We start from the raw sequence: 22,922 nt of genomic DNA on the forward strand, positions 1-22,922 counted from the left end.
TTTGGACCGTCGGTTCTTTGCCTTCTTTTTTCCTCTGCCCTCGCTTCAGCTCCCGCTGTGGCTACAATTAGGTACTTCCACTCTTAATGAGAAAAAATGCATTTGATGTTAGGATTTCATTTAAAAAAAGGGATTCAGTCATTATGTTCTAGGCTTCCTATGGAGTTTGTTGATTATAGGGGTTTGCCTTGCCACATGTCCTGCCCTTTGATGTGACATTTTTACTGTTCTCCACACATATTGTGTAGATTTAGATAATTTCTGAATGTAATAAATAAGTAGATCTCACTCTTTTTCTGTGGAATTTGGATGTTGAGCTAGAAAGTGCCTCACCTAATTGTTACTATAACTTCTGAAGGGTTTTCTTTTATTGTTCTTGGTTTCATAAAGTCTGGTTATATTTTCTAATTTTAAGTGGGTAGACTACTTTCTGGCAGAGTAATCAGTTGAACAAACACGACCTGAAAAAAGTATTCCTTTGCTGCTCAGACAAATGAGAATGTGTTTGTTTTTTAAGTCTTGGTGGATTAAGCAGCAGCCCTTCATAGTGATGTGAAATGAGCATACATGAAATTAAACCTTTGCTTTTTTGCAGAGGCCGTTTGTTTATTATCTCCACGAAAGCAGGCTCCCTTGGGATAAACCTTGTGGCTGCAAACAGAGTCATTATTTTTGATGCGTCTTGGAATCCATCCTATGATATCCAGAGTATATTCAGGGTTTATCGTTTCGGTCAGAATAAAGCAGTGTTTGTGTACCGCTTCTTGGCTCAGGTAGGTCAGAACTGAATGTTTTTTGCAAGTCTGAACCATCGCGCATAGCTGATGACATGGTTAGACAGGGGTCACAGACTTTTGTACACAAACAAAAGTGTAACGTGTTTTGTTTTAAAGGGAACAATGGAAGACAAGATCTACGATCGGCAAGTAACTAAACAGTCGCTATCATTCCGGGTGGTTGACCAGCAGCAGGTTGAACGCCACTTTACCATGAATGAACTCACCGAGCTCTATTCTTTTGAGCCAGACTTACTGGATGATCCTAATTCGGAAAAGAAGAAGAAAAGAGATACACCTATGTTGCCCAAAGTGAGTGAATATGCACAGGTTTTATCTTTAGTTGCACATCTGGATTTATCACAGGGGCCCTTAGAATGTTCTCTGGTGAATATGAATTTAAATTTCCTAGAATATTTATTTAGCTAGCTAGCAAGTTGGAAAGCGAGTTTATTTATTGTTGCTGATTGCTTTTAAAAATCATTTTTTAAATAGAGAACAACTTAAAAACATTTCTTCATCTTTATTTCCACCCGACTTGAGTAGTACTTGCCTTGATTAGGCTCCCAAGGTATCATTTGCTCCCAGGAAAAGGAACAAGAACACTGTCCGACATCTTTCTTGAGACAGTGACTTTATGATAAAGTTAGCAGAGTTTTTCTGTTACGAAATGCAGATGCAGCGCAGGTGCCTTGGTGCATGTTGCGTCGTAGCTTTAACTGCATGAGACTTTCATTGGTACTTTCACACAAATTGGCTTTGGCAAGGGATCTATAGCTTTCCTGCTCTCTTTTAGTTACTAGTCTGTAGAGTAATGTTAGCAAGGTTTTGTGAAAGTGAGATGGTTGTGAGATGAGTATAAACAGCAACATCCTCTGGTATAAACCTTTATACAAATCACTGCAGCAAAATGCGGATTTTGAATTGTGCAAGTTTGTTAGATTCCCCCCCCCCCATGAAAATGGACGTTTTACCTTTTAAAAGACTTGACCTTTATTGAATACAAATTGCATTTCAGACACTTAAAATGCCAGTTTACCCTGCTGAATATAATTTAAGCCACATTTTGATGACTGCATTTGGCACAGTGTATGTGGATTGAATTGCACTGTATTCAACAGTATTGTTACCATAGGAACTAATGCACATGCATGTCACTTTTAGCCCTCTTCTGTCGAATGTAAGAGGACCTTTCTTGTGTTATTTTAATGTTTGAACCTGACCTCCTTCCCTGCCCCCCTCCCCCAAATGACATCTACAAAATAGTACCAACCCAGTTCTCATTTCCCTCAGATACTTTTCTCACATGTGAAGGTGCCAGACAAGGCATCTGTGTGCCATGATAAAGAGATGTGAGATGAGATCTGCCCAGGAATGTCTTACATCCCCAACAAAATCCTGATGAAGTTCTGTGTACCAGGGAAATGGGGCTATTGAGGAGGCAAACTTCCCTCCCTTCTCTGTTTTCTGTCTCCTTTCCCTGGTGAGACATGCCTTTCCTCAAAAAGCCCCAGGTTTTGATAATTTGCCTTAGAGAACATTGATGCGTTCTTATTGACTTGCTGGCGTTCTTGTTCGTCAGGATACAATTCTAGCTGAACTGCTTCAGATCCATAAGGAACATATAGTGGGCTATCACGAACACGATTCTCTCCTGGATCACAAAGAGGAAGAAGAATTGACTGAAGAGGAAAGGAAGGCAGCTTGGGCTGAATACGAAGCAGAAAAGAAGGTAGGATGCCTTAAGCCCTTGAGTAGTACAGCTTTGCAGCAATAGTATTCAGTAAAACAAGCCATTGTTCTTCCTTAGAGGCAAGGAGCTGAGGCCATCCCAGTATGGCTGGACAGCCACTCCAGTCGTCCAGGGTGCTGGCCATGCTAGCTTAGCTGATGGGAGTTGTAGTACAAGTCCAGCACATGGAGGGCCACATCTTGTCCACCCCACTTCTCCATGTTCACTATTGGGGAGGGAAGTTCCTCTCGGGATACTACATCCTTGAGCGTCTAGTTTTGGGCAGACTTTTGCAGATAGATTCTGGCATGGAATCAAAAAACATCTTTATTGAAGACATCCTTGTGGGATTTGGTTAAAGGTGAGGGACACTTATTGTTTCCACTGTGATTTCAGCCTCATACTCATTGGTCAGCAGATTAGATGAAAAATACAGTTCCATATAGATTATTTTGGAAAGAAATCCCAAGCAAAATTTAAAATGAGGGAAGAGCGGGGACTATTTACATGTCGTTTCTGGATATATGGTCTCAATGCCATGCTAAGGCATTTATTGTGATTTCAAATGTTTAATGGATATTGCATATGTAGTCTGCAAGATACCAAAAGTCTCCTTTATCGTTATTAATTTCTGACTTATGGCAGACACTATCATGAGGTTTTCTTGACAAGATTTGTGCAGAGGGGATTTGTCATGGCCTTCCTCTGAGGGTGAGAGAGTATGACTTGCCCAAGGATTTCTGTGACTGAGCAAGGGTTTGAACCTTGGGCTTCCAGACTCCTAGGCTATCAGTCCATTAGACCACACTGACTCTCTTCTCCTCAAGATATTCTAAAGCCCCCACTCTTGTATTTTCAGGGCCTGACTATGCGTTTCAACATGCCAGCCGGGACAAATTTGTACCACACCAACTTCAACTCTCAAACACCATACATCCCATTCAATCTGGCAGCATTGTCTGCTATGAGTAACCAGCAGCTGGAGGTAAGTGGGAGAACCCCAAAAGAGAGCATGATGTTTGGTGCCCTCGCAAAAGATCTTTTGTGACTGAATTGTTACACCCCTTAGAAATGACTAGTTATAGTGAGACACTAGAGGAATACAAGAAAGTATGTTGTGAAGTACAAGGACATCTGAGAAATATAAGGAAACGTTCAATCTTGTTGGAAGAGTTGTATAATTTGTTGTTGTTAAGTCTCAGCATTGGTCCAAGAACCACTCTACTAGAGACTAATAGTTAGGTTTAGGTCTGGAGTTACAGGATTGCCACTCCGCTAAAATACCTATAATTTGATCCATTCTGTGTCCCAGCTCCATGGATATGACTAGATACTGTGCTTGGATTATTTTATATCAACACAAGAGGGAAATGGAGTTTGGCTGTCTTTGTGAGCAGTTCGGATTATTGCTTCTTGAGCTTTTCTTTTTTTCCGATTCTCTCTAGGATCTCATTAATCAAGGCAGAGAGAAAGTCGTAGAAGCAACAAATAATGTTACTGGAATAAGAATTCAGCCCCTTGAAGACATCATTTCCAGTATAGTAAGTAAACTTCTGGGTCTTATGAGCCATTTTTGTTCTGATCTTGCATACAGTTTATAAAACTGCATTAAGGATAGACTCATGATTATGAACTGCAGTTAATTTGTTCTGCTTCTTTATACTGAAACCACAAATTAATTAATTGGCTGAAAAGCTGCAATACAGTTATTCATTTAGATACTTTTTTTATCTCACTCCTTACTTGGGACTTATTTTCTATAGGGAAGCTGCATTTTATTAGGTGGTCCTTACCTCAGAGAAGCCTGTAAAATAGTGCAATCTGAATTGGTGCAGTATGGGCCTAGCTTGGGCCAAATAATCCTTTGATTTGTTAAGAGAAATTCCAAAAGAACCCCATCTTTTAAGCACTGATTTCTATCAAAATAGCATGTAGGACAACTCACTTAGTTGTCGTTTGTGGCAGAAGGTTTCTGAACACACAGTCCAGCCAATTTTATGCTCCACTGAAAACACGACCCCTTGTGTTTTCCTTTGCAGTGGAAGGAGAATCTGACCCTCTCAGAATCCCAGGTCCAGGCCTTGGCTCTAAGCCGGCAAGCAAGCCAGGAGCTGGACATAAAGCGTCGGGAGGCCATATACAACGATGTCCTGACAAAACAACAAATGGTAAGAGTGCCCAAGTATCTCTTGATTTTCTTGGTTCGTTTGGGTACATGGAAATGGCAAACGGTGGAATCCTGCTTAATTCTTTTAAAATATGAAGGTGATAGGCAAATGATTCTCAGTGATTTAATGGCATGACTCAGTGTTGAGAAGGAGGAGCAGGGAGCTAATATGTCCCCCGGTTCAGATATCACCTCTGCTATGGATTTGTTGGGAAGAAATGGTTTCAGTCCCTTGTTTTTAACCTCATCCCTCTCTGCAATGCTTACATGTGGCTAATAATACCACTCAACCTTGTAGCGGTATTTAAATAACAGTATAAATGCTACACACTTTTTACTGCAACATGGAAATCTTATTTTCATGGGGCTGTGATGATGAGAGGTATGTCCATGCGATACATTTACATACAAACCTTATCTACCTAATTTGCAATTTTAAAAATCTCTTTCCTTTAGAAATCATTGCACAGATTTATAATCCAGCTGAATGAGGCACAGTTGAAGTCATCCTGTGCCAGATTTCCTTCCCTCCCTGCTCTTAGATCAATTCCTTGCCAGTCAGAAACCCTTTTTGTGTGTGTTGGAAAGCTCTGGTTCTCCCCTCAGCACCAAGGAATTAACGTCTCTTAACATGCGTGTTAGTCCAAGCCTTGGACGGCTCAAATGGTTTGATGTTATATTGCGAAACCCGAAACTGTTAAAGGAGGAGTTCTCATGGGGTGGGTTTCCCCCCCTCCTTTGGTGCTGGCCACAAAATGGTTTGTTTGGTGCTTCCTGGTGGGAAGAGTTTCCAAAGGGGTGGCAAATGAGACCAGAGCCCTGAAATGGATCCAAGGGAGAGCGATTTCACAGGAGATATCTGGGGTATGTGGTATGTGGGTACAGTGATCCCCTAACCATTATTGCTAACTGGCTCCTCCCGTCACCAGCTTGCAAATGCCACTGCATTAGTGATGGCAGTAGTGGCGCCACAAGTATCAGGTTTAGGCTTAAAATCAATTGGTCAGGGGGACCATGGCTGAAGGAGGCAGGTCCTCTCCCCTGGTCTCAACAGCTCCTCTTTCCCTCCACAGCTCATCGGTTGCGTCCAGAGGATCCTGATGAACCGAAGGCTCCAGCATCAGTACACGCAGCAGCAGCAGCACCTGTCTTATCAGCAAGTGGCTCAGCAAGCCGCCATGAGCCACCTGATGATGCCAAAGCCTCCCGGTTTAATTATGAATCCTTCCAACTTCCAGCAGATAGATATGAGAGGGATGTATCAGTCGGTTGCCGGCGCGTTGCACCCCCCACCTTTGCAGCGCGCCCCTCCCTCGCTGAGTGGCAAAAATCCAGGACCATCCCAAGGGAAGTCAATGTGATTTTGCACTAAAAGGATTGTTAAAATCAGAGAGAGAAAGAAAGAGAGAGAGAGAAATAACTTTTTTATTTTTTTAGGAATCAATGGCTTAACAGAACTCAACTGTATAAATATTTTGGGTGATCCCCCCCAACATTAGTTGCCACGTTCCATTGTAGTGTTTCCACTTTGTTTTGGTAAGTTGTGGTGTTTCCCCTGCAGAAAAAACAATGCCTGGATATTTGTCAGCGAAGTTGCCTAGAATCTTCTTACATGTGTTGAGTACAGGAGATAATCCCGTTGTTTTCAGTGAAAACAGGTCCTTCTATAACCTTAGGGGCTGCGCAGGTTTCCTGTTTAAACTCCTACCCCTGCTGTCAATAGCCATAAAAGCAGCCCCCCAAATGGGAGAAGCTTGGGGAAGTTACACAGGTCTGTATATTTCGGTCATCACACAAAGGTACACAGCTGAGTTCTTGGTTAAAGTTGATTCCTCAAATTATGGGACTTTTTTTTAATATTCCTTCACGAAATGCAAAGTCAGTCAGGACAGGACTGAAATGGAGGTTTATTCTGCTGTATTTGTTTGTGACGGAAAAAATAAAACTTGCAGGAACCGAAAAGGATCTTGAGCTAAGAACAGAGTGCAATATTCCTAAATACTACTGGTCTGAAATTCCTGAGTCGCGCAGTTTTCTGGAAACTGTGTCCGCAGCCTTAAGTTACAGCCTAAGAAGATGCTGTTTTCTCTAGCCTTCTGCCACTTTTGTCTCATCTTCGTGATGGAACTGACATCAGGTCACCTTTTGTCCTTCGCCGATGTATTTTCATCCTGTGCTTATTCTGACGCAAAGCACATCTTTCTGTTGACTCCTTTCTCCTGGTGCTAGTGTCTCATCCTGTTGCCGGCAGTGGGATGGGGAGCTAAGTGAGACGTATCCCTGGTACCTCGGGACTTAAAGATGGCAGCGGTGGTTGGGATGGAGCCCTTCTTAGCAAACGGTGAGGCGACGGAAACGTTGCCCTCTCAACATGTAAAGGAACGTGCTTTCACAGAAGTGTGAAACGCAGCAATTCCTCCTTATACAGATAAGTGTCACTAGTTGTTACCCTGTGTTCCCTCCCCATCCTAACTCTTCCTCCCTCTCATTCCTTTAAGAATATGGAAGCACAGCAAGTTGGGGGCGGGGGGGGAGAACCAGCTTGGTTTTTGCTTTTTGTTTCAGTCTTACAAAAGTAATTAAACTTTTGATGAATTGTACTTCTTCTTTGCAATCTTAAAAGTGGAATAGTCATCCATTTCCTGTGGTGAGGAAGTTCTGAGTTGGCAACATAAAAGCTTTTCCTGTGTGTTAGTGTAGCTGATGGTTCCGGAAAATAAGTCTTTGTTTTTGTTTCTGAATGTGGGCATAAAAGAAAATGACAGGTGCCTTTGAGGTATTGAAGGAGGAGCGAGGAAACGGCAAGAGGATTCTGGGGTCCAAAAAAGCTGGCCAGAGGGACCTGTGTCAGGCAGAATCGAACAAGAGGCAAGCAAAGCCTAAACCTTTGGCTTCTTGAATTGTTCTCAAAGAATGGTTGGTTTTTCTTCTCCTCTCGGTATACGAATGACAGCATCCAGACAGTGATAATGTTGGGAAACAGTTCATTTTTATGCGATTGCTCTTTTGTTGGTGGTTGAGAGGAACGTACCTTGGTATTTTGCAGCATATTTAATCATGAGTTGTTTCATTTCTTTGTGTGACGTGACGTGCGAGGCCCCTCTCCATCCGGTGTAGTAACACACTACATTTGTTTAGTATGGGGAGAAGGAGGGGGGAGACTCAAAAATTGGTTGTGTTCGCTTCAGAAGAAATTAAACGGAGGCTTCCTGAGACCAACATCTGAAGGCAAATGTGACTCCCAGGACATTCCTATGTTTTCTGAATAGAGCTGGGATTTCGAGGGGCATTTTTACAACTCCAGAGACTTAAGTGTGGAAGTTTTAGGCAACATTTTGAAGACACGTTTTTTTTCCTCACCCTCGACAACGACAAAAGACACAAGACAACTGAAAACGTCTGGTGACGCCTTGTTGACGAGAAACCTTGGAGTAAAACTTGGACCATTTTGCATACATATTTCTCACTTTACCTTATAGATGCATAATAACGTGCTTTTGAGTATAATAACATCAAGCTTTAACCAATATTTAAAGACAGAAGATGGCATCCATAACATGAAAACTCATTTTTTATATTTGTTTTAGATGTTTTACCTAGTTGAAACGGCTTATATAAGATGATGAATAAAAATGTTGCTTGTAATACAGTTTTGCCTGCTAAATTCTCCACATTTTGTAACCTGTTTATTCCTTTGGATGTAAAGCGTTTTTGCTTAGTATTGTGATACTGTACATGTTTTTGTCCCAGTTGTATAGTACCGTTTCAGTCCCCTCTTCCAGCTTTGGCTGCTGAAATCATACAGCTGTGAAAACTTCGCCTTTGTTTCTGTTTAGACGGCTTTTTCTTTCCCCCCCAGTTATGTATTAAATACCATAAGAAGTACTGTAGAAAAGATGTCACTACTTCCTATAAGGCTGTTTTGTAAAATATATATTAAGGACTGGAAGCGTGTTTTTAAAGAGAAGCATTCAAGTATGACAGTATGCTATCTGTGTTTTCACCATTCAAAGTGCTGTTTGGTAGTTGAAACTTAAAACTATTTAATATCTCATTTAATAAAGTGACCAAAATACACAAAGGGTGTGTTGTTGTGCTGCTTTACTAACAGGGCAGGCATGGCTCCGGAGTGGCATCACTAATCAATACTAAACCATTTTGAATCACACCTACGCAGTTCTGGATTTGGTTCCTGCCATGGTCATCTGGTCATCCAAAGTAGGACATGAGTAGATTTTTCTCTCCCCACCACCACCATTTACTAGCAATTGTCCCAAATATTCATAAGTACAGAATAAGTGCTGGGATTCGGAGTTAATGTATTTGTAACTGATTTGTGTTCACAGTCCCTACATCTCAATGGTGCAAGCTATATGTAAGGGTTGTAAAAGTCCCCCTTTCCCGACTTCTCCATCAGCTGCTGCAAGTGACAAGGGTCTGTTTTCCTGTCGATTGGGACACAACCAACTGACATTTCCACCTCTTCCCACAAATGGTTTCCAGTGTGAGGAGGAATTGTGGTATCGCTTATGACTGGGACACCAGAGATGGTTTTCTGTACCAGGGATGGAAATACCAGTCTGCTGCAAACCAGTCAATAGAAGAGCAGAGCACCGTTGCTCACTGCAGCTGCTGTCTGATAAATCAGGAGGGTCAAGCCGAGAGATGCTACCAAGTTAAGTGTGCAAAGTAAGTGATGGAGAATTTCAGCAATGGTTTTGCATGTTCGTGTTCCTAATTGACTGTTTATGAGCTATGCACATTGTGGCCACAAATCCCCCAAAACTTCAAGTTTGGCTAAGGTTGGATCCAATGCTTGTGTTTTCCTAAACTGAGGTTTTTAATGAAGAGTTCGATGTGTGATGTGGATTTGAATGCTAACTCAGAGTCCTGTAAAATTCATTGCAACAGCTTCTCCTAAATTCAAGCAGTTTTTCCCCCCAGCCTTATCCAGGTTATTTGTCCCAGCAGAGTATATGGAAGAGCGCATGAAACTTAGCCTCCCAATCTGGACATTATTTCAAGAAACACTTTCTAAAACAGTTATCTTCAATATGTGTGTTGATAAAGGGACTTGGCTTGATTTGGAGAGAAGGGACCCTCCAAGTCTCCTCCTTTAGAAGGAAGAATTAGTACTACAGATTTAAGGTATGGACTGAATTGCATCCCAAGTATATAATTCCTATGAGTCCCAAAACTCACATAATGAAGTATGGTGGGCCCTTGTTATCTGCTGGGGTTTGGCTCCAGGAACCCCATGGATATCAAAATTCCTGGATGCTCAAATCTCATTAAAATACATTGGCATAGGAAAAGGGTGTCCCTTGTGTAAAATGACAAAATCAAGGTTTGCTATTTGGAATTTATCCTTATTTTGTCGTATTTTCAAGCCATGGATGCTTGAATCTGTGGATACAAAGGATTATACCAGAATATAAATGCTGTTCTGTCTATGCATCTTGTGTCTTCTGCAGCTGTTACAAATTCTGTAATCGCTTTGATGAAGTCCAGCTGTTTTTCCATTTGCAGCCACCTTTTAAAACAGCCTTCTGCAACCTGGCACCCTCCAAATGGTTTGGTATGGGACAAGCTCTGGTTTGTCTCACCCTAGAGTTTTAAACCATTCAAGATTCATGTGTCGGCCAGCATGGTGTAGTGGGTTCGAGTGTCGGCCTTGGGCTCTGGGAGACCAGGGTTCAAATTTTCACTCCTCCCAGAACTCAAGTGCAAACATCTACCAGCATCCGCTGCTGCATTCTGGTTCTTCACAGTCTTTGTGACTCACACAAATAACTTATCTGCACTTGCAGAGTCTGTCATTGAGAATTGGCTCCCAGACCTGTTGAAATAATCTCTTTCAAATTGGCCAAAATGGTAGATTTTGCTCCGGATGGTGATAATTAAAATGGAAGCAGGACTCTTGAATTCCCCATGGACCTTAATTGGTCAATTGAGACACGCGTGGCTATTCTAGCTAGGGTTCTTGCTCTTAATCCAAGGGCTGAGATAGTGGTGTACTACAAGTCCCAGGTGCCCCAGCCAGTGGCAGGGGATGCTGGGAGTTACAGTCGCACACTATCAAGAGGGGCAAATGATTCATACCTCTTTTAAGCACAAGAAAAAAGCATAGATAGCAAAAACAAAAAGGGAAATTGCCCTCTTCCCAGAGATACACACAGCACCTTCCAGAAAACAATTCTCTGCCCACAATGATGGGATGAAATGATTTAGTCCTTGCTCTGATGTGCCAGAAATGCTGGATTCACGTGGCAAAAGCTTTGGCCTGGGTTTCACATACTTCAGTATTCAGTATTTATGAGACTTGGCCCACTCCTCTGGCAGCCTTTCTTTGGGGAGGAATAAGAGGCGAGCCAAAAGGTAAAAATGAAGAACTTATAGACTGGGAAAGTTTTGCATGGCAAGGTTTAGGTGATGGAAAAATATATATCTGTATATAGAGAGTTTTGGCCCTGTAATTCATAGAATCGGAGGATTGTAGGGTTGGATCTCGAGGGGCAGCCATTTAGTCCAAATCCTTCCCAAAAGAGGAATCTACAGCTAATACCTGGATGCCTTTTCAGGAATATCAGTCAATAAGAATTGCTGATGAAGAAGCCCATGGAGCTTCGAAAGCTTGCAAAAAGTACATTGTGCATTTTGGTTGGCAAATAAAGGTATCACTGATGGGGTTTTGTTTGGATTTCCTAAATGGCCAACACAGCAATCCCTGAATGTTTTCTGTATTGCGAGAGACCGCATTGTAGCTGCAACAGGGGAACCATGTCTTTGTTTCTTGCTTGGAAGCCCATTTCTTTCCCTCGGTGCCGTATATTCAAAACAGACAGCATCTGAATAAATCCGCAAGCCGCCCCATTGTATATATATATAAAGACAATTTTATTGCCGATAAGCTCTTAAACTTAAACCCGCTGCTCCCACCTTTTCTTCTATTTCAGTAGGACCTTCTCGCTTCCGACGAAAAGTCGGCCCATAATCTTTCTCCATTTTCCTTTGTTAAAAAATAAAATAAAACCTTTGGAAATAAATAAATATATAAAATAAATACCGTATACACTTTATAAATAGAGTGGTCCTTAGAGACAGGATTGTGTTTACACCGGTCGAAGAAGGTTAGCTCCTGGACTCATCCTTTTCTGCTCTTAGTCTCCCAAAGGTAGGAAACTTACATTCACACAAATGGACACACGCATACACGCAACACACACCCATCTCTCAGGATCTAAGATGTCCAGGTGTCTGATCCAATTTGAATCCGCAGAGTCCTCTTTTTGCATTTATCCTACCATGGAAGTCTACAAGACGACGGCTAGGAGTTTTGGCCTTGCAAAGCCCGTTTTGTGCCACTTCAAGAGAAATTCAAGTCGCAAATCCATTCAAAGGCTTCTCCTTCATATAAGCAAATGCTTCCACTCTTGGCAAGTGGTCTACAAGTCATGTCCATCTCCATTGTGCATCCCACCCGCCATTGTGCGGGCGATTGTCATTTTTCAAACCCGAACGCTCTTACCTTGGCTCCCCCCGGGTGTTACATTTTATTGTATCTTGCCCTTTTCCTAGCTCACCAGATCAAGGAAGCAAGAGAAGATACCGACCAGGTTCCGAGCCTTGCGTCCATCTCCGCCTCGGAGGAGTTCGATATACATGAAAAGGGAGCAAAGGGCAAGCCAAGGAGTCTGTTGCAAGTGCTTCTCCCATCTATCTAGGTATTAATGGCGCCGTAACGCTCCGGGAAAACCTTTGCACACCCAAGCAATATCCCTCTATTATATACACTGGCCGCTCAAGCCGCAGAGAAGATCACCTGTCGTGGAAGAGGTTTCGGTACATGGCAGGCGTCTTCCCGGGGTCCACCGGCCTGGGCAAGAAATGGGTGAACTTTTGGTGCCTTTTAGTCCTGTGTCCTTCCCGGGGAGAGCCGTCTCTGTTCAAGGCGACGTAATACTGCCGCTCAGAGTCCAAGTGTTTGTACAGCGTTGAGGCGTAAGTATTGTACCAGTTTTCTTCAAATTGCTCGCGGAAAACACACTCCCGGGTGAGCTTCTTCTGCATGGCGGCAGTGATGGTGGTGATAGCAGGAGAGGAGAGAAAGAAAGACCTGTGAGACATTGCCCAACATCCCTTCTTTAGTCTTATAATGTATAGTGGTTCCTCCACATTCGCTAGGGTTGGGGATGAAGGACCTCCGTGAATGTGAAAAAACCTTATATAAAAAAGACTATTCTTTTTACCTCTCTAGTGATCTCCAGGTCCTCCAGTGCAACTCTGTGGGCAATATCTGCCAGAAGTCGATCATAGACTCATGCTGGAGGACCTACAAATGCCCAGAGAAGTGTTTTCTCCAGGAACTTTTAGATTCTCCAGCACAACTCTATGGTCAACTTTGGGCAGAGTTGCGCTGGAGGACCTAGAGATTCCTAGAGAAGACATATTGATCAAACCTGCAAATAATCAAAGCTGCAAAGAGGGATACTAGAAGCCGCCAGCCTCCCCTGTGATTCCCAGCCCTTAAAATAAAATCAAAATAACAATATCATGGCCTTCCTCGGAGGCTGAGAGAGTGGGGCTTGCCTAAGGTCACACAATGGGTTTCATGGCCAAGCAGGGAACCAAACCCTGATCTCCAGAGTCATGGTCCAACACTCAAACCACTATGCCATGCTGGCTTTCTGTTCTCTACAGGGAAGTTATAGTGAATGGAAGAGTATTCGGTCCAATGAGACACTCGCTGCAATCTGAAGTGACACAGCCTCAACTGGATTATGGGATTATTGGCTCTTTGGGAGAATTGGGCCAAAAACGAAAAGACATGGAGCATGGGCTTTCAAAGCAACACTGTTCTAGGGAACCTCATTACAGAAAGCTGAGCAAAATGACCTCAGAGCGCCGTAATTCGAAGAAGCAACACAACATAACCAACAACTGAGGTCATGCCCCAAGTCCGTAACCAAACCCTGAGGCCATACTCCTTAAAATAGTTACTCCCTGGAATAGTTGGCCGACACTGATACCATGGAAGCAACCCCAAGAACATGGGCCAGACTCCGAAGTGCGTCCCTAAACATGCTCACAAATCTTGCAAAGAGGTTGAACGGTCAGAATTCAGGGATTGCAAGCTATTCCATTTCTTAGCTGCCTTTCAAGACCATAGTCTCTCCAGAAAGGCTTGCAATGTTTAAAAAAGCTAAACGCCCTACATAACAAAATCAGATTAAAATGATCATACTTTTAAAATCTAGTCAGTGAATACTGATAAAATGTCCAGTTGAAAGTCAGAAGGAAGAAACTCTTCTTCCAAAAGTAACTCCAAAAGCAGCTGCACATGGGCCAGCCATATCCTTTTCAGGAGAGAACAGAGCTGTTGAATCAACACATAAGTAAATCCAATTGATTCCATGGGTCTACTCAATGGTTACACTTGTGGGACTCTGCTGGCACAACCATAAACTGAATAACTCCATTGACCAACAGCTAAACAAGTACAACCGCATGTGTAAAGGGGACTTAAAACAAGAGGTTTCCATCCCTAAAATTGTTGTCATCGTCATCATCTCCATCATCTCCTTTTCCATAGAGATCTACCTAAAGAATTGCATTATCGTTTCTGAAGATTTTCTTACAGCGGGAAGAAAATCGCTAAAATTATTTCTTGCTTCCTTCGAGAAGAAACTTAGCGATGAATTATATCCCTATAAATAGGTCCCAGAAACCTGTTGGGGCTCTATGTTTGTGGAAAAGGGTTGTGCAAGTGGTTGTGCTTTCAAAGAGTGCTTCCCTTTCCCCAGATTTGTGAACCAACTCAGGATTTAAAAGAGCTATCCAGATGCTGAAAGGATCTGGTCAGACTCAAAAGAACTATCCAAGGGCTGAATGTATTTGGTGGGTCAGGTTCCACATAATGTACAGCCCTCTCAAAATACAGGGATTTAAAACCAGAGAGCAGATTCGCTGGCCTCCCTGACCTCTGGAGGACAGCACTGACCACTGAGCAAACCTGCCATCTGGTCTCCTGAGAGATGGATGGACTTTCAAACCCACATTCTGACCATGAACAACAGAGCCAGAGGTGATTTCTGTGGCTCACCTGGATGCAGAGCATCTTCACTTTACCCTCCACCTGTCCTACAGATTTGATGTTATCCTGGGTCCCACTTACCGATCCGTACAGCTCTCCTCTCTCGTTCATCCCGAGGTAAAGTCCCGAATCCACTCCGCGGATGCTGACCAGTCCTACGGCCAAGCTAATAAACTCCAAAATCCCTTTTAAGAAAACAGACACGGAGAAGAATAAAAACAGAGTCACTTGAAATGCAGACCATCTCATCCTAAACAGCACTCCCCTCCCACTTGCTAAGGCTTTACTCTTTACCATGGATAATTGAATCTGTGGATGCAAAATCCGTGGATACAAGGGACTGACTAGATAAAGAAGCAAGCCATGGCAGAGAGGAGCACAAACTGAAGCATCCCCCACTTATTTATTCATAGGCCTTCATGAACACACCTGGCCCATCCTGGCTGGGGTTCAACACCCAAATTCCTTTGGCCGGTTCCAAGCATCTCCAAGTACCACTTGGAAAGGCTTGACCTGGCTTGGCGTACGCTTGGCTTCGGAGAGGAGGAAAGACTTGTTTCTTCAGCACATTGCGAAAGATCCCTTTGGCGCATGAGGCAGAGAAGCACTCCCCATGCCCTCATTGCTATACATAGCACAAGTGCATCGCAACAACTTCCAAGCTTTATGGCGACCCTAAGGTGACCCTATCATGGCCAGATTTGTTCAGAGGTGGTTTGCCATGGCCTTCATCCTGAGGCTGAGAGAGTGTGACTTGCCCAAGGAAACCCATTGGGTTTCAGGGCTGAACTGGGAATCAAACCCCAGTCTCCAGTCCAACACTCAAACCACTGTGTTACTATTTACAGATATTTTATGTGAAAGGGGAAAGTGAGGATGGCACAAGCGAGGAGAAGGCCACTCTGCCCAAGGCGGAGGGAGGCACATTGGGCCATGAAAGCGAAGTGAAATAAATCAATGATGATAAAGCTCTATCCTCCTGGATCCAGGCCCACAGCCGCCCCACATGCCTCCTTCCCCTCGGACTGGGAGTGTTTGTTGGGCCCTGGTCAAGAATTCACTTTCTGACTGCAGCGGAGCGTTTCTGTAGCCAAACAGGATTTGTTTTTCCAGCCCTTGTCTTTTCCTTCCATGGCACAGACAGACAGAAACACAGAGAGAAAGAGAGAGAGAGAGATTCCATTTCTGTTGACTTTTTTCTGAGTCTCCCCAGATCGCATTCAGGGGAGATTTGGCTGGAATTTCTGATGTCTGCAAAAGACGCGTTATCTTGCAAACCCTCTGCGCCGAGGAGCAGGCACTCTGCCAGTCATTGTTATATTACTAAAACAATTGTTTGGAGAGCCCCTCCAGCTGCCTGCACCTGTCTCTGCTTCTCATAGAGCCCTATCCAAAGGGGGAGAGCTTTGGAACAAGGCAGCAGGTTGTCCTGATATCTGCAAATCTCCCATTTTCAGCCCCTCCAGCTTCTCCAGCAACTGTTTGGAAACAGGTGCATGTCCTGGGTGTGCGCATGCATGTCCAAATCCAGGGCCGCAGAGACTTTTGGAAATCATTTGTTCCTAGGCATCTGTTCTCTCATGGACTCTGCTCATGAGTCAAGGTTTCTCAGGGTGGCCAGATGCCCTCACTGCCAAGCAGGACAAGGCACCGCAAAATGGAGGGCCTCCAAGAACAAGGGAGGGCATTCCCAAGGAGATGCTTCTGCAAGGCAGATACAGCCCTAGTTAAGTATAGTTAAGTATACTTAACAACAAACTACAAATCCTAGGATTCCATAGCACTGAGCCTTAAAGTGGTGTCAATCTGCATTAATTCTGCAGTGTGGAAGCAGCCTAGGTGCAAACCACAACTTGAAGGGCCCAAGTCTGTGGAAAGGATCTTGGCCACCAAGCAACTTTTGGGGTGTCTTTCTTCACCTTCCCCAAATGCATTACTTCTGGCTCCCTATGGCTGTTGTTGTTGTTGTTGTTGTGTGCCTTCAAGTCACTTCTGGCTTATGGTGACCTAAGGTAAACCTATCATGGGGTTATCTTGGCACAATTTGCTCATAGGATGGGTTTGCCTCTGCCGTCCTCTGAGGCCGAGAGAGTGTGACTTGCGCAAGGTCACCCAGTGGGTTTCCATGGCCGAGCCAAGATTCAAACGCTGGCCTCCAGAGTCACAGTCCAGCGCTCAAACCACTCCGCCAGGCTGTCTCTCACCTTTGAAACAGTGCATCTCTTTAGCAGTGCAAGGCCAGCCTTGTTTACACAGAGGTAAACTGAATGGGATTCTTCTGCAGGAAGTGTGTTTAGGCCTCCTGCCCAGCATAACAGAACTCCGCACAAAACCCAGCTGAAGAGAAGACCTCCATGGACCTGACTCTGAGCCTATCTGACCCAGCAGCATCCTGTTTTCAAGGGTGGAATTTGGGACCTGCAAGCATGAAGCAATGAAGCCAGTCTGCCTCGCTGCTGTTCACCTGCCTGGCATCTGATATATCGAGGGATATTGCTGCAAGACATGGAGGTTCCCCATGCACAGCTTGGAAATAGCATATTTTGGACAAGAAAAGCCACAGAATCCCTTTCCAACATCTTTTTTGTTTACCTGCCTAGCGCATGGGATTTGTAGTTGAGGAGCTCTCTGATAGGAAAGGCGCAATATCTCACAAAACTGCAGATTCTAGCGCAAGGAGCCATGGCGGTCAAAGCAGTGTCAAACTGGATTAATTCTGCAGTGTAGATTCAGCCTCCTGACTCCTTCAAAACCTGATGGAAACGTCATTTGCACCTGCTCCAACCACCAGCAGAATGGACTTTGCTGAATAGGGAACTTGGGCTGCATCCACACTAGAAATAATCCGGTTTGACACCATTTTAACTGCCATGGCTCCATGGTATACTGGTTTGTGCATTGGACTAGACCAGAGTTTCATTTACCCATTTAGCCATGGAAACTCATTGGTTGACCTTTGGAGAGTCACACACTCTCAGCCCCAGAAACCCCAGTAATAAGGTTGCTTTCTAGTGGTTCCCAGACTTTAGCCTCCCAGATGTTTTGGACTTCAGCTCCCAGAATTCCTTGACTGTTGCCCAAGCTGAGTGGGGCTTCTGGGAGTTGAAGTCCAAAACACCTGGAGGAAGACAGTTTGGGAACCTCAGCTTTAGACTCTCCACTTGAAGGTTCACAAAAACCACCATAACAACAATCCATAACTAAGTAGCTTTGCTAGTCCAACTTTCCCAAGTTCTGTATCCCAAATCCAAATGGAGAAACGCAACCTTGAAACCTCTCTGCAGGATGATGCCTTTAAATCTGGAAGCTATATCCTGGGAACCACCACCTGCCGCTCCATCTTAACTCCCAACACCTGGGTCTACCTCCACCTGAGGCCTCCATCCCCAAATAGCTATTTCTTTTACATTGCCCTTGGGAGAAAGCCCTGCAGCAGAGATCTATAATATTTTATACCCTGCGCCTGTTCTCATTTACATCACAGGATGCCAAATGCCAAAATTGCCTCGGAGTGCTAATATTTTGCTGTTTAACTCTTTGCTTCCAGTTTCCAAAATGAACCAAAAAGAAGAAGAAGAAATGAAGGGAGTGAGTAGAGAGTGCTGCTGCACAGACCTTCCCTTGCACCCACCTCCTTCCCTGAACATTGTCTCAAGGTGTGGGAAGATGGAAATGGAAAGTTACACCTCTTTTTGTGGAAGTCAAGAGACCACAACCTTCAAGCCCTCCAGGTGTTGGCCGAGGCAGACTGGAAGTCCCATCAGGTCCCAGCCAATGGAGAGGAGGAATGCTAGGGGCTGCAGTCCAACAACATCTGGAGGACACCTCTGGGTTTCAGTGAGTAGAGACAGACATAGTGGTTCCCTTGAGTTGCTGTTTTGCTATTGTTTGCTTACAGGGCTTTATTCTCTCTTCCTTGGGGAGGAAAAAGAGTAGGATATATATATATGATCTTCCTTCCTTCCTTCCTCCCTCCCTCCTTGAGACGTCCAGACTCTCTCTCTTTCTTTCTTTCTTTCTTTCTTTCTTTCTTTCTCTCCTTCCCTGAGATTTCCAAGCTTCCTTCCTTCCTTCCTTCCTTCCTTCCTTCCTTGAGACTTCAAGGCTCTTTCTTTCTTTTCCTCCCCTCCCTCCCTGAGACTTCCAAGCTCTCTCTTTTCCTTCTTTTCTTCCTTCCTTCCTTTCCTCAGGCTTCCAGGTAGGCTCTCTCTCTCTCTCTCTTTCTTTCTCTCTTTCTTTCTTTTTTGGGCCTCATATCTTCCATACACACACATACAGTGTGTGTGTGTGTATGGGAGTTCTCCCCCTCTTTCCCCTTTGGGCTTTGCACCTGCAAAATGGTTTTAGCAGCAGGAGAGTCAGGAATGGAAAGTTCCCTGGGGATGGCATTTCTGGAGCAGCGAAGGTGTGGATGATGGGCTAATGAGTTCTGCAGGTGGGAAGGAGGAGGAGGAGGAAGAAGCCTTTAACAAGAGAGAAAAAAGAGGAAAGAGAAGCCATGGAGGAAGGGAAACTGGGGAAAGAAGGACAGTTTGCAAGAAAGGTTCCCCTTCCTCAGATGCACCAGTTAGAGGAAGGAACTACTACTACAACTACTACTAAACACACTCCAGAAATAATCCAGTTTGAGACCGCTTTAACTGCCTTGGCTCAGTGCTAGGGAATCTTGTTGTTTTGTAACACATTGAGCCGTCTCTGTGGTACCACAACAAACTACAACTCTCAGAATGCCCTAGCACTGAGCCAGAGCAGTTAAAGTGGTCTCAAACTGGATTATTTCTGCAGTGTGTTTTGGATCTATGTTCTGATGTACCACTCTTTGATGGAAAAATATATAAATATAAAAAACAAAATGATAATTATAAATCTGCATTTTTGAGGGGGCCAGCGCTGAGAAGGCCCTGCTGTTTCCTCCCTCCTTAAATATAAACATAAATATAAATACATGAATATTATTATTTTCAATATGCATTTTTGAGGGGGCCACCACCAAGAAGGTCCTTCCTCCCCAGCCTTCCTTCCCTCCTTAAATGTATAAATATAAATATACATGATTATTATTATAAATCTGCATTTCCGGGGGGCCACCACCAAGAAGGCTCTGCTCCTTCCTCCCCGCCCCCCTTCCCTCCTTTCCCCTGAGACCCCCTTATTCCCCGGACCCCTTTTGGGGGGGGCACACGGGTCTTCTCTTCCTCTTCCTCACCGAATCGGCTGTGGTCATGCCTTGTGCCGTGGACAGTGCCGTTGGGGAAGATCTCCAGGTGGAAGCCAGTCCGGCAATAGAGCTGCCTCCGCCGAAGGATGCCCTTCAGGTGGGCAAAGTCGGTGGGAGACCCCCTTTGGAGGCGGCCCTCGATCTGCCCCAGGCGCTCCGTCAAGAGCCCCGGAGAGTCCCCCACCGCCAGAGAAGCCGAGAAGCCCTGGTGCAGGTGCAGGGGGTCCCAATCCAGAGAGGAAGACGAGGAGGAGGAAGAGGAGGAGGAGGAGGAAGAAGAGGAGGAGGAAGAGCCCACCAAGCCCTGAGGGTGGCCCACCTCCGCCATGGGGGCCAGAGGGAAAGAAAGAATGAGAAAGAAAGAAAGAAAGAAAGAAAGAAAGAGACTGGAAGTCTCAGGGAAGGAAGGAAGGAAGGAAGGAAGGAAGGAAGGAAGGAAGGAAGGAAGGAAAAAGAGAGAAAGAGCCTGATAGTCCCAAGGAAGGAAGGAAGGAAGGAAGGAGAGAAAGAGAGAGTGAAAGAGCCTGGAAGTCTCAGGGAAAGAAGGAAAGAGAGAGAGAGAGACTGGAGGTCTCAGGGAAGGAAGGAAGGAAGGAAGGAAGGAAGGAAGGAAGGAAAGAAAGAAAGAAAGAGAAAGAAAAAGAGAAAGCCTTGCAGACTCAGGGAAGGAAAGAAGGAAAGGAACAGAAGAAAGAAAGATAAAGAAATCTAAAGGAAGGCAGGGAGCTGGAGCGAGGAAGGATCGCAGAAGGGCTGCAGCCTCTCGACGGTCCCGCTTTCTGCCTGGCTGCCTCCCTCCTTGCTTTGGCTTAAGCAGCCTGGGCTCCTTCTCCTTTTTCTCCTCCTCCTCCTCTTCTTCCTCCTTTCCTCCTTCTTCCTCCTCCTTTTTCTTCTTCCTCCGGCCTCCTCCTTTTCCTTCTTCTCCTCCTCCTCCTCCTTCCCCCTTTCATCGCCGCTGGCTCTCTCTCTGGACAGAAGAAGCGGAGCTGCCTTTTATACCGGGTCCTGCTTCCACTCCTCTTTTCGACGGAGGGAGATTTCCACTCAAGAAGCCCCTCCTCCGGAGCCCATCGGACACCAGCATCCCAAAAAAGCCAAGACCTCCTACCCCCCCCCCCCCAACTTTTATGCCCCTTTAGCGAGCGAGAGAGAAAAGGCCCCATCCACATGGCAGAAATAATCCAGTTCGGGACCACTTTAGTCGAGACCCAGAATTGCATAGCATTGAACCATGGCAGCTAAAGTGGTCTCCAACTGGATTATTTCTGCAGTGCGACCCAACCAAGAAGGTGTCCGTCTCTCATTTTTTGGGGGGGAAGAAGTAGCCAGGGTCCCCCCAGCTTTTGACATCCGTCCCCAGCGTCTGACAGGGTCTCAAGGGGAAAAGAGGGGGGAGCGGAAAAAACCCCCCAGGAGCTCTGGTTCTCAATTTGGACCAAATGTCGGCAGAGCTGCTCTGTTGGCAGCAGCTCTGCCGAGTTCTTGGGCGACTTTTTGCCTAAACAAAAGTACCCAGCTCTTCTCAAGGAAGGATGGAGAAACATCAGCTTTGGGGGGTTGGGGCATTAGGGGATTAGGACCCCAGAGGGGACTTGGGAGGCTCAAGCAGGCAGGGTCTCCTCTGCCCCTGCAAAATAGTCTGAGGGTTCCCATCTCTGTTGGCAGCAGCTCTGCTGAGCTCTTAGGCAACTTTTTTGCCCAAAGAAGAGTACCTAGCCATTCACAAGGGTTGCAAATCTCAAATTTGGGGAATTGGGAGGTGAGTTAGGACAGGAGGACCCCAGAGTGGGTTTGTGAGGCTCAAGCAGGGTCTCCTCTGCTCTCCCCCCAAAGTCTGAGGCTTTTCATCTCTGTCGGCAGCAGCTCTGCCAAGCTCTTGGGCGACTTTTTGCACCCAGCCCTCCTCAAAGAAGGATGGAGAAAGAACAGATTTGGGAGGAGCTGGGGCTTTAGGAGATTAGGACCCACCCAGAGAGGACTTGGGAGGCTCAAGCAGGGTCTCCTCTGCACCCTCCAAAAATTCTGAGGTTCGTCATCTCTGCTGGCAGCAACTCTGCCGAGCTCTTGGACAACTTTTTGCCTAAAGAAAGGCACCCAGTTCTTCTCAAGGAGGGAAGAAACAAGACATTTTTAGGGGGAGTGTAGGAAAAGAGGACCTCAGAGGGAACTTGGTAGGTTCAAGCAAGGTCTCGTATGTAACGCCCCCCCCCCCAAAAAAAGTCTGAGGTTTTCCATCCTTGAACCCTTGGACTTTGCGTCAGAGACCCTTTTTCCTCCCCGTAATCTGAATGTGCAAAAGTCATCTTAGAAGCAAGAAATGTGGGATGGGAGGAAGGGGAAAATAGGGGGGCATTCTTTGCCTTTCTCCCCCCAACAAAAAAAGTGAGCTCTGTTGCTGAAGGAGGTGAGTGGAGGCACTATACCTGAGACAGGGCTTGGATTTCCCTTTGCACTGTATGTTCTTTCTCTAAAGGAGCCTCTGCAAAGGAGAGGGGAGGCAGGGCTGTTTTTGGAGCTGGAGGGAGGGGGTTAGAGACTCTCCAAGGGGGGACTTTTCCACCACTTTCTCTCCCTCTCTCCCTCCCTCCCTTCATGTTGGGAACAGGTGTTTCCTTGCTTTCTTTCTGCCTTTTCTCTTTTCTTTCTCCTGACACTGTATCTCTGGCAGCAGCTGTTTGCAGACAGACCTAGAGACAGAAGGAAGGAGGGGGGGGGAGAAAACTCATTGCAAAAAAAGAAAGAAAGAAAGAAAGAAAGAAAGAAAGAAAGAAAGAGGGAGGGGGTGGAGGAAGGTGGGGAAGGGACCCCAGGCTGGGAACAACCAGTTTGCATGCAGCAAAAAGGAGAGGTTTCCCAACCTGGGCAAAAGAAGGTGGCTGAGGCTTGTCTTTCCTCGCTTGGCCGCCAAGCGGCGCTGTTGCTCATGGCTTGGAGGG

At 45.2% G+C, this 22,922-nt stretch overlaps 2 protein-coding genes across 4 annotated transcripts in view; one reads left to right on the forward strand and one right to left on the reverse strand.

The window, feature by feature from the left end:
* ATRX (ATRX chromatin remodeler) overlaps positions 1-8,738 on the forward strand; it is a 50,410-nt gene extending 41,672 nt beyond the window's left edge. For all 3 annotated transcript variants that reach the window (XM_089536409.1, XM_089536407.1, XM_089536408.1), the window contains 7 exons: positions 596-773; positions 894-1,088; positions 2,359-2,508; positions 3,368-3,493; positions 3,954-4,049; positions 4,548-4,676; positions 5,749-8,738. In XM_089536409.1, the coding sequence (XP_089392535.1) occupies positions 596-773; positions 894-1,088; positions 2,359-2,508; positions 3,368-3,493; positions 3,954-4,049; positions 4,548-4,676; positions 5,749-6,036 (1,162 nt within the window). In that variant the 3' untranslated portion in view covers positions 6,037-8,738. The remainder of the gene's footprint in view (positions 1-595; positions 774-893; positions 1,089-2,358; positions 2,509-3,367; positions 3,494-3,953; positions 4,050-4,547; positions 4,677-5,748) is intronic.
* A 2,842-nt stretch (positions 8,739-11,580) lies between these two features.
* On the reverse strand, positions 11,581-20,928 carry LOC149308757 (fibroblast growth factor 16-like). Its single transcript, XM_089536411.1, has 3 exons — positions 19,975-20,928; positions 14,850-14,953; positions 11,581-12,739 (listed from the first exon to the last, which is right to left on the reverse strand). The coding sequence occupies exons 1-3, from the start codon at positions 20,312-20,314 to the stop codon at positions 12,494-12,496; spliced, it is 690 nt and encodes a 229-aa protein (XP_089392537.1). The 5' UTR covers positions 20,315-20,928; the 3' UTR covers positions 11,581-12,493.
* Positions 20,929-22,922: the final 1,994 nt, after the last annotated feature.

Source organism: Sceloporus occidentalis, unplaced genomic scaffold (assembly GCF_023333645.1).
Source record: "Sceloporus occidentalis isolate IW3139 unplaced genomic scaffold, rSceOcc1.0.p SCAF_8, whole genome shotgun sequence".
In the NCBI taxonomy this organism is placed as follows: domain Eukaryota; kingdom Metazoa; phylum Chordata; class Lepidosauria; order Squamata; family Phrynosomatidae; genus Sceloporus; species Sceloporus occidentalis.